Here is an 11,572-nt window from a genome sequence, read left to right as displayed (position 1 = left end):
GGGCATTGTGTGGACCACCATGAATGCAAAAGAATAGCTGTTTGTCCTTTGACCACCCTGTGAAAAATGGTACTCATTCCAGGAGCATCAATAAGAGTGGCAACCTTCTAGAATACCTTCTGTGGGTGAGCATGTATTTCTTCTTTGAAAACCTTGGTTTCTGAGTAAAAGTAGAACTATTCTGGGTTGTCGACAGATTTAAGACCAGCAGGGAACATGCCATTCCTTGGCTGTATGGAGGAGGAGAGCACATTGTATTTTCGGTTTTAGATATTCCCCATAGATGATGGGGGGATAGGGACGCCTCCATCAGTGCTCCACCACACATGTACAACACCCAAAAGAGGAAAAGGAAAGACAGGATGGCAGCTAAGCTCTGCCTCACCATCTACACCAAAATGAGAGCCTCATTATCTCACAGGACCGAGCAGCTCTGCATTGATGCCAACAAGAACCACAGACCAAGGTGCCACAGTCTGGTCCTCAGTAAATGACGTATCATCTCCAATGAGAAGTCAACCCTTGAGGTATTAATTTATTTTCATTTTCCAGGCTGGCAGTCTTGGTGAATAGATTTTACTCACTGTATAGCGAGGTTGCTGTGACAAATTTTGAAAAAAATACAAGTTCAAGTGTTTTTTGGTTTCACAAGCACATGAGCTCAGTGAGAAAGAACAGACTGAGACGGCAAGGAGAACAGCCAATCCTGTTATATTTGTCTTTCTTATTACTGACTTGCCATGATAAATATGGAAAATTATATTTGGCTAGAAGGAGGCTGAGAAAGGGAACAGATGGCCACCAAAAGAATACTAGAGCAGCTAATAGTCACTCGCATATTTCCGGGATAAAAATTTAAATCTGAAGCCAGGCAGAAGCGTTATCCATTTTTCTCTGATCGGGGTACTGTGTATGAAACTGATCCTGCTCTGCTCTGACTAGATGAAGGTGGGCTTCCTGAAATGCATTCGCTGAATGGAATAAACAACCTTTATCCCGCAGTTAACGGCTCTTGCAGTTATGCTGACAGAAATAGTTGACAAGGTGGGGAAAATGTTTGTGTTCCTACTGTATTTTGAGTGAGTGAGAGTGCATTTGCTATGGCTTTTTAATATATTGCATGATTTAACACCTACATTACATTCTCTCTATGTATTCTCCAGGCTTTATTCAGTTTTGAGGACAGAGAGAAGAAAGTGCCCATTTAAATGAGGAGACAATGGAGTCTATATTTTATATAGCTGTGTATTTAATAATCTCTAAAATTTTGATGTATTTCTGATTTCTATGGTCAGCTGGGTACTGAAAAGAATAAGCTGATATTTTGGGAATTATGAAAATGTGTCACAATTTCTGGTTTTGTAGAATGCTGTATGCTCAGTACCTAAAACTCCTTATGACTACAGACTAGGTAGTGAATGAGAACATTGTTCTGTTTCTTGAATGATAATTGGAATTAGCAAGGTAATACATGATTTGAAGGGCTGGAATAGCAGGAGATGATAGTTTGGGATTGAAATGCAAGATCGGAGCTGCAGGACAGGCTGAATGCTATAGAAGTAGGACAGCCAGGAGTGAAACGGAGTGGAATAGTAACAGTTGCTGCAGTTTTTCTTTAGAGTGCATCTGCCAGAATTAAACCAGTCACAACAGCTCAGCTGTAGATCCCATACCAGATGTACAGGATTTTGTTAGAGCAGCAGCTGATGGGTCATCTGGATCAAGACCATCAAATAAGTCACTATGCGGACTAACTGATCAATCCATCTGCTCCCCATTCAGCCACCAGCAGGACTGTTGAAGGTACAGATCAGTTTTTCAATGGATAAGAGATTATGCTATTTGGGGGAATATTATGAGGATTGGTCAGTTATTGATTTTAAAGTGTTTTGAAGAAATTGCCCAAAGAGCACTGAAGATCTATAAAACCTGAGTAAGTAGGCTTTGAGAAAGAGAGGCAAAGAGAATCAGAAATTTCCATGATTAAAAAAGGGCACAGGTATGGGCTGATGGACTGATTTTGCTTTTGCGGTATAAAAGGAGAAATGTCCATCTCAAAATCTTGTTAATCTTTCCCCAGTGAATGGAAATTAAATGGATTCTAAATTCTGGCAGCAAATCTTGGAAATCACTCAACTGCTTCCTTAACGCTTGCTGACTTTTGTGACATTTTGTGAATTGTTCATGCTCTATTAGCAAACACAATATATTTTGAAATTTATATTTAGTGATATAGACATCACTGCATAGCCTTTTAAAAGTATTGCTAGAAATAAAATACTATTTTGGAGTGAAGACTCTGCAGTCTGTACAAGTATGTGAAATCCATTGTTTCTTTGGTTTTCAGTGATAGCTGTTTCTCTCTAAAATCCTGGCTTTATATTGATTTGTAGTTAGAAAAGCACAAAGTGGTTAAGAAACTGTCTTTAAATCAAGTGTAATGTTTTGTCAGCTCCAGAAACTGAAAAATAAAGCTAACCGGGAGTAAAGTATAGGTGAAGTGTGAGAAAAGAATAACATGCACTAAAAAGAATAGTCTTATTAAGAGCTGGGTTGATATATCTAGCAGAGTTAGGAATGCGGATCCCAGACTCACCTTCATAACAAATGTGATTCTCCCTTGAAATGCAGGATATGTAATTTGCATATGAAGCGTTTGTCTGTAAAAATACTCTGGCACTGGGTTTTCCATAGATCATCTGTGCAAATTCACACTGAAAGATAGTGACCGCAAGGATATTTGGCGCATTGGGAAAAGTATATCACGCTCTAGGCCATTCATATGTAGGATGCAGTAATCCAGTGATCCTCTTCTGGGGACGTTTGTTGTGGTGGCTCTGGGAATGTTTTCGATTTATAGCACATAATCCCTTACCCCCAGCCAGCTGATCTCCAGTTCCAAAGATGGGAAGTATCCTTAGTACCTTTCCCTTTCCTAATATTCTCCTCTGCTCCACAGAGATCCATGACTTTACCTCTCAAATTGTACCCAATTAGCATAATAAGAGTAAACCTAGAGTTGTTGTTCTCAGCTTGTGCTGAATCTGAAGTTTACCCTTTAAGCTTGCAGAAGGACTTATTTATTTGTGGGTTTTTTTCTCCCAACTTTTCAAATGAGAAGAAAGAGAAAATACCTGCCATGGACGCTAACAGCACAGTTGTCCAAAGGGCAGTTTCTAGCTGGTCTGCCTAGCTTTAGTGGTGTCTTCATGGTTGATGGTGAGACAGTTGAACCTGCATGTCAAAGGCCAGCATTTCTTTCATGTGATCAAGTAGATCTATACCTAGAGTTTTATCTCCATATTTAGTTTGGAAGTGTCTTCTAGAGGTCTCTAATCTAACCTCATCTCCAAGGATGGAGATCCTACAGCCTGTCTAAGCACCTATTCCATACTTAGAGATCAGGATGTGTCACAGCCACTGTACATGTATCTTCAGCTTGATCTGCACCTTTGCAACAATGCCAATGTGCCCTGGATATATCGAGGTCACTCTATATGCATGGATCAGCTTGTACACAAGCATCCCTCACCCACTACAGCTCCTATATACACACATATGCTGTGTATTGGCACAGATGCAGCAGTCTACTCTGAGTTGTCCCTTCTTTCAGGCTCAGAGAGACCCTTTCAGCACAGCTAGGCTGCATCGTGGCAGATGTTTTATGGCAGTGGCCAGTACAAAACACATTAAGCGAACTCCTCCAGTATGCAGACATATTTTCATGTGGGCTAACTGAAGTCCAAGACAAAAGCCTTTTAAAAGTGATCCCCTGGCACTGCTACTGGCACTGGGTGAGCTAAAAGTCATTGCAAACAGCAGACTTTATCATCAGCAGGTGCTCAACCCATTTAAGACAGTGTGACAGGTACAGGTCGTGGAATCCCTGGGTGCAAAGCAGATAAAGAATGCCATGCTGCTTTATTTTTAATCTGCAGCTCATATCCATAAGATAATTTTGGAGGAAAATTTATTATTTTGAAACTCTAAATTAAAGTTCCCAGCTCCAAGTTCGTCTGCTTCTAGAGAAAATATTGCTGTTCTACAACTTGAGAACTTCTGTAGAGGAACTGATGTGTCTACTTGGATAAAGATGGTTTTTTTGACTATGAGTGGAACGACTTTGTGTCTCAGAGCCCAAGGACAAGGGAGCTCTTTTGACCAAACCCACTGAGGTTCTCTCCAGCCTATAGAGCTGCTTTAGCCACAGAGTTTTAAGTATCTAAATTATCATAAAGATTTCTGCAATTCTCTGCGGTCTGTTGTCGGACAGAAATGTACAGTGCTACTTGCCACGTTTATCTTCATAAAAAAACTGCTGAAAGCACCCGTAAAATCTTAAAAAAGGTGAGCTGCTTAGCACTTGCCCCGTTTCTTTTTTTTGAATTTGTTGCTAATATTATCTGTCCATTGGAACCAATGGATTTTTTTCTATATATCAGTAAATTTAAACATTGATTTATGTGTTTATAAAATCTGTACCACAAGTTGAAGTCTAATGCTGCTATTAGCAATGGATGGGCTCACGATCTACCTTGTGAGGCAGTTTAAAGCTGTCCTTCCAAGCAGACTCACTATCGGCTTTGGAGCACGTATTTAGGAATGGCAAAGGCCCCCCCTTCCCCTCCGCTGACCACATGGGCATATCAAGCATGCTGAGAGGCATAATAGGCAAAGCAAGCTGTCTCTGCACCTGCCCACAAAACAGCTGTTCGACTGGGAGAGGAATTGCTAGAGCGTAGCGTGTTTCCAGCAGCTTTTGTGGTCCTCTGTCGTACACTGTGTTGGCACAGACATTGCCACAAAGGAAAGAAACACAGAAACCCTACGGAGATTTCAGGATTTTTTTATTTTTTTTTCTGGAATAATTTTTATTAAAGCATCATTTCATGTTTCCAGTCTTCCCATGTGGATGCATTTTCTCAGTCTCAGCTGACTATTCAAGAGAGAGATCATCTGGGATCTAACAGAGTCTTCCATCAGGTATTTGACTTTTCAGCTGGCATTAAAAATATCTGAATGGTTGTCTTCTAAGAGACCTCTTATAATAAATTAATCTGAGCAGAGGGAAGTCCTTTGTTCCCTGCCCTCTTCCATTTCCCCTGTAGCTGTATGACTGTCCCAAGTATTTAGTTTTTGCTGGCTATTCGGTAGCTTTTGAGGCATTTCTTCTGCCTCACCACTTTTGTTTCTTGAAGCTTTCATGAAAAGTCCACTGGAATCTCAGTTCTAAGGTTTTTAAGACTTTTCCATAGTATTGGAAAAGAAAGCATTCATTCAAGTTGGTTGGATTGAGAGCTTTGTTTCTTTGCTTTTTGAGAAAATATCAAGCCTCTCCTTTGTTGTCAAAAGCTTGGCATAAAAAATATGTTTCTATCCTTTCCCCCATGACAAAAATTTCACAGGTTTATATGGGTTGTAGCCTTAACTCTCTGGACCTTGTTCTGCATTTGATAGTGCATAGCTGATGTATTTACATCTATTTAAATTTTTTTTTTTTTTTTACTATTTGCCAAAGAAATAGCCTATCTCAAAAATTTTCTTTGCTGCTAGGAGTGTGATGTTTCTCACTTTAGATATCCAAGAATATCAGAGGTCTTGACATTCATGAAATCGCATCCTTAAATGACTGGCTTTAAAGAATGAGTGGTACAAGAAATGTTTTGCAAATGGGGATGGGAGAATTCTAAAGGAAGGACTAATAATCCTAGAGTTTTCAAATGAGTATAAGTATTTATTTTTTCAGTAAATTTTGCACAGAGCTTGCCTTTTCCTGACTAATGAGGAGTGCAACAAAGGGGCTACTCAAAGTGAACTCCTTGGGAAATAAGCAGGAAGGAAATATTGAGAAACCGGTGGAGGGAAGACCCTTCCACTGTCTCCACCCCTGGTGTCTGCCAGCAGTTCAGTCTCAACTTCTCTATGACCACTGGGAATAGCTAATGACGTTGCCTGCCATTTATAGTTTGTGCCTGCTTATTACCCTACATATGCTTTATTTTCCCCATTCAAATGAGTCCTGCTGCCTGGAATGGCTGTTCAGTTTCCAAGCCCAACCACCTTTTCCAGCTGAAACAGTCACTGCTCTGATGCTGGATGGAGGTGTTCTTGTGGGGGAATTTTCATACCCTAAAATGTGCCAGGCTGCTCGATCACCTGGACAAACTTCTATCCGTTAGTACAACTGGGAGCTGCCGGAGAGCATCTGCTCTTTTCCCCTGCCCCATTAGGTGTCAGAAGTGAACCACACACATTTTCCAAGGTTTTAAATCCCTCTGTTTTTCAAAGGTGTTACGCAGAATTGCTTGTTAGGTCGTTGTGTAATATCTACTTATGCTTTCTATTTAGAAAGTCAGTGGTGGTGGTCTTTCCCTCCCACATCTGGAAGGTCAAGCAAAGCATGGTTTGGTTGCAGACACTGCAAACCCTCCGCACCTTGAAAGCAGCCTGCCTCCGGTAACAAATAAGAGCTTGCAGAATGTCCTCCCCTCTCTTCAGGTGAGTTGTAAAACTCTTAGATGTCTTGCGTTTGCCTAGTTAATCAGCTTCTCCCTAAGTACTGCTAAGAGAGTGTCAGTGGCAAAGTGTCACGAATGTGGGAAGAGAGAAATAAGTTAGTGTCAGCACTTGCATCAGTTTCTGTTTTCAGCCATAGTTAAAGAGAAAAAAAGAGAAAACTGCAAACAGTCAAATAGACATATTACTTACCGGCATGGTTGTGTATATCTCCAGATATTTTAATGGATACCCAACTTCACAGGATATTTTTGAAGTCATCTGCACTTTTGACGTTCCTTCTTTCTCATTTTTTCCACAAATCCTGTGTCCATCCCCATCTGTACTCTTCTTCCTTTGCTGCTTCTCTCCCTAACAAATCAAGGACCTGCACTACTCACCACTACTATTCTGATCACTCCCTTTTTTTCACCTACTTTCTTCTTCAATACTATCTCTTTATTGAGAAATTTGACAGGTTCTATAGGGCTCTGATAGGAATTATTTTCAGATCACTTGCACTGGAAGTCCCCACATAAAGCATTTTCTTTTGAGAAGTCAAGAGCCTTCTCAAATACTTTGAAACTGGCAGCTTGCTACTACTACAAATTATTTAATTTGGTTAGGGTTGTGTGTATCATTAGGTGAAGCTACAAGATGCAAAATAGCATGAATGATGAGGTGGAATGGGTTAGTCTCCAGAATAATTTAAATTTTCTTTTAAGTTTAATTCTGTGGCCTTCATAAGTCAAACCTGCGCTCACCTCCTACAAATGCCAATGATTAAGCTTTGCATCTGAAAATGAACCATCCCTCCATTTTATTTTTTGTGAAACTATCGGAGCCAAGTGTTTTACAGAGTGGGTTTTTTATTATTCTTTAAATGGAATTTATAGACTTATATAAGAAGCTGTGTAAACACCAATGAGAAAGCCTTTTGCTTGGCTTAGAAATGCCAGGATACAATAAACATCTAGGAAGCATGATTATGTGCTGTCTGTTTTGGAGACCTTTGTTTACCCTTCCTTAGAAATAACACAGCATTGCTGAACTGAGGGACTGTGTATTGGAAAGGGCAGAGTGGAGTTCTGAAGCTGGGGCTCAGCAGGGTAACCGTAGGACTGACCTGTGTCAGCACAGACCTGTGCTTGAGCTGTTCAAGTGGTGCCCCTCATACCTGGTTGCTCTGCTTTTGTAGCAGGAATATTGTAAAAAAAAAAAAAAAGTAGCAAGGATACAGGCAAGTATGGAAAGATTATTTCATTTAAAAACAAATGTGTTTTCACTCACACTAACACACTCTTAACCCAAAACCCACAAGCACCAAGATGCATGTATCCAAGTGGTACCAGCCAGGACTTCTTGCAACGGCATGGTGGACTAGTGTTGCCCGCTGGTTAGTCCGTATCATATTCACCTGGGTTCTTCTTGTCTTGACAACCATATGCCGGTTATTGAATATGGCTTTTGTACCCTTCTGACAGTGAGAGATGCTGATCTTTTATGTCTTCATGCTGTCCTGCTTCTGTGCGTCATCAGGACTTTCTCAAAGGCTAAGAAATTATAAATAAATTAAGGAACAATTTAGGTTGGAAGCGACCTCTGGAAGACATCTAGCCCAATCTCCCACTACAAGCAGAGCAAACTTGGAGTAGGTTGCTCAGGCCCTTGTTCAGCTGAGTTCAGAATATCTCAAAGATTGGAGAGACCACAGCTTCTCAGGGCAACCTGTTGCAATAGTGAACCACTCTCATGGCAAAATATGTTTCTCCTAGTATCTAATCAGCATTTCCTGTGTTGCAACTTACATTGATTAGCTACATACCCATCTTGTCCTAGAACCATGCACCTCTGAGAAAAGTCTGGCTTTGCTTTCTCTATACCATCCTGTCAAGTAAGGAGGCAGCAGCAACGTCATTCCTGAAGTTTCCTGTTCTGCAGGCTGAACAAATGAACAAATGTATTTCCTGCAGCCTCTCCTCGTACATCATGTGCTCCAGGCTTCTGACCATCGCCTGACCTCTCCCCTGAATTCGCTCCAGTTGCTCCATGTCTGTCTTGTACTGGGAAACCCCAGACCAGCACAGGGCTCCCAGCATGGTCTCACAAATGCTGAGTAAAGGGGGGGATCACTTCTTCCACCCTGCTGGCTATCCACTTGCTAATACAACCTGGGATGTGTTTGGTCTTCTTTGCTACAAGAGCATGCTGCTTACTTCAGGTTGTTGTCAGGCCCTTCCCTGCAAAGCTGCACCCTGCTGCATCCCAGCTCTCCCAGCCTGTCCAGTTGCATGGGTGTATTCTGTTCCGGGTGCAGGACTTGGCATTTGTCTTCATTCAACTCTAGAAGATACCCGTAGCCCATTTTTCCAGCCTGCTGAGGTCCCTTTGGACAGCAGCCCTGCTATGATCTGCAGATTTCAGAGGGTGAATGCATCCATTGTCCAAGTCATTAATAAAGACCCTAAACTCTAGTGGCGTTGTATTGATCCCTGATGGATGCCACTAGTGACCAACTGTCACTGATCACAGTCCTTGCAACCTGACCACCCAGCTAATTTTCCACTCATATTATGATCCATTTATGTAGTTCATACCTCACTCTTTGGGCTTCAAGCATACAGTGGGAGATAGTATCACAGGCCCTGCTGAAGTCCAAGTATGCAAAGTCCACTGCTTTTCTCTCATTGGCCAAGCCAATCACTTCATCAAAGAAGGCAATCAAGTTGTTCAAACACCATTTACTCAAAACTTACATTGGCAATTCCATACTGGCTGTTCCAAATCAACTTCTTGTCTTTCATTTGCTTGGAAATGGTTTCCAAGAGGAATTGTTCCATAGCCCTCCCAGGGACTGAGGTAAGGCTGACCAGCCTGCAGTTCCCTGAAGCTGCCTTCTTGCCTTTTTTGAAGGTAAATGTGATGTTTGCCTTTTCCAAATGGTCAGGAACTGCTCCTGATTGCCATTGACTTTCAGAGACGATAGAGACCTGTCTTGCAATGACATTGGCCAGCTCCTTCCACACCCTCAGGTGCATCCCATCTGGTCCTGCAGACTTAGATATGTCCAGCTACTTAAGTGGTCCCTAACTACCTTCCTCTACTACAGGTAATACTTCTTTACACAAATGCTACTTCTAGACTCAGGGACATGTAAGGCCTGAGGACAAAACTTACCAATGAAAAGCATTGAATTGGTCTTTTCCAAATCCTTGGTCACTAGGTCCCAATTCCACTGGGTAGTGGGTTCACATTTCCCTTAGCCTTCCTTTTTTACTGGAGATGTACTTATAGAAACTGTTCTTATTGACTTTCACATCCCTGCAATTCCAGCGGAGCTTTGGCTTTCCCAAACATGCCTGCATGTTCAGGTAGTGTCCCTTGCATGTAGCCCAGATAACCCATCCCTGCTTCTACCTTCTTTGTGCTCTCTACTGTGTTTGTGCCTGGTCAGAAGTTCCCTTTTCATCCATGCTGGCGTTCAGCAATGTTTGCTCAACTTTCTGCATGTTAGGATGGACTATTATTGTGCTTTAAGGAGATGGACTTTGAAGATCAATGAGTTCTTCTGATTTCCTTTGCCCTCCATGGGTTTATGATGAGAAGATCCCTGAAAAAGCCAAAAGGTGCTTTCCTGAAGACCAGGGTTTGTCATTCTGCTTGTCTCACACACTTCTCTGAGGATTTTAAACTCCACCATCACACGGTTACTGCAGCCAAAACTGCCTTTTGCTTGACTTTCACATCCTCAACCAATTGTTCCTTGTGTGTGAGTAACAGGTCCAGCAGCACATCTCAGATCATTTGCATTAAGAGCATAGTCCAGAATTCTCCCAGAATGCTTTTGCCACTACAGCAGGTACTGAGGTGACTCAATTATCTCATGAGTATCAGGGCCTTTAGGTTATCGTGATTCTTCCCTGCTGTACCTAATTAAACCCCTTCTTCACTAGGTTAGCAAAGCCCTTTGAAGACACTCTTGCCCTGCTTCATCAGATCGATCCTGTTTCTGCTCAGCAGTTCTTGTTCCTCATCCTATGTTTGCAGAAGCCATAGCCCTCTCTGTACCTTCAGCCAGGTATTGATCCACTGGATGCATCATCTCCAGCTGAGTCTTTTCCTCTCAGTGAAGGGACTGAGGACAACGTGGCCTGGGCCCCCACGCCATACACCCTTATCCCAGAGCACACTGTCTTCTGTCTCCTTATCTGGTGCTCTTTTATCTCCAACTCTGCATCATCTCTTCATAGTTTGATTCTGTAGTCTGTCCTTTGTTTTCCCATCCTGGGAGCCCTGAGAATCCGCATGTGCTGGGATCTTGATCACCTGCTGACATAGCTGACAGCTGTATATCCTTTCTTCTGCAATTTCTTCCTTCTAGTGCTTCCACATCCGCACAGGCCCCATTGATACCAATCTTGATGTTTCTGTTATAAATGTGCGTGTGTGCAGACCCAAGCTGGTGTCCCTGCAGTTCTGTGGGCTGCACAAGCAATCTCAAGGATTCTAGCACAACCCTTCAGCAGATGTGCCCACATAGAAATCCAAGATGGATAATGCCTGTTATACTATCTTTCCCGCCCTCTGTACTAGCTCATGCGAATTACTGCAATTTAATCAAACCATGGCAGTTTATAGCATTTATAGAAAGTGAAAGCCCATGTATTGAATGAACCTGGATGATGAACTTCCTTCTCTTATTTAGAGATTTATCTTTCCATGGGCCAATAGCCCCTAGGCAGAATTTTCTTTCTGGGTAAGTAGGGTATTCTAGTCCCCAAGCATGCTTGTTCTGTCTCAGCACAAAATTGACATAAAGAACACTCAACAAATCCAAAATAAATATCTTGCAGCTTTTGTCTTTGGTTTGTTACCTTTTTTTTTTTTTTTTTTTTGCTTGGCAGGAAAATGGACCTCAAGGCAATTTTTCCCAATTTAACCTTCCAGACAGTCTTCCTGAAAGTGATACTAGAGCCCAGACAAAACCATCAGAACTGGAAAGCACCAGCATCAGTGTCAAACTGCCTATGACAGCTTCAGGTAGAATATAACAGAACATGCCACAAAGCCACAAAGA

The 11,572-nt window shown here is 41.9% G+C and overlaps 1 protein-coding gene across 1 annotated transcript in view; it reads left to right on the top strand.

Annotated features, from left to right (window-relative positions):
* The first annotated feature begins 1,020 nt into the window (after positions 1–1,020).
* DYRK4 (dual-specificity tyrosine-(Y)-phosphorylation regulated kinase 4) overlaps positions 1,021–11,572 on the top strand; it is a 26,768-nt gene continuing 16,216 nt past the window's right edge. The window contains exons 1-4 of the mRNA XM_009702268.1: positions 1,021–1,044; positions 4,900–4,983; positions 6,349–6,498; positions 11,400–11,535. Of these exons, the coding sequence (XP_009700570.1) occupies positions 1,021–1,044; positions 4,900–4,983; positions 6,349–6,498; positions 11,400–11,535 (394 nt within the window). The remainder of the gene's footprint in view (positions 1,045–4,899; positions 4,984–6,348; positions 6,499–11,399; positions 11,536–11,572) is intronic.

This window comes from Cariama cristata, unplaced genomic scaffold, assembly GCF_000690535.1.
Source record: "Cariama cristata isolate BGI_N322 unplaced genomic scaffold, ASM69053v1 scaffold35306, whole genome shotgun sequence".
Lineage (NCBI taxonomy): Eukaryota > Metazoa > Chordata > Aves > Cariamiformes > Cariamidae > Cariama > Cariama cristata.
This window is presented reverse-complemented; position numbering and strand designations above follow the sequence as displayed.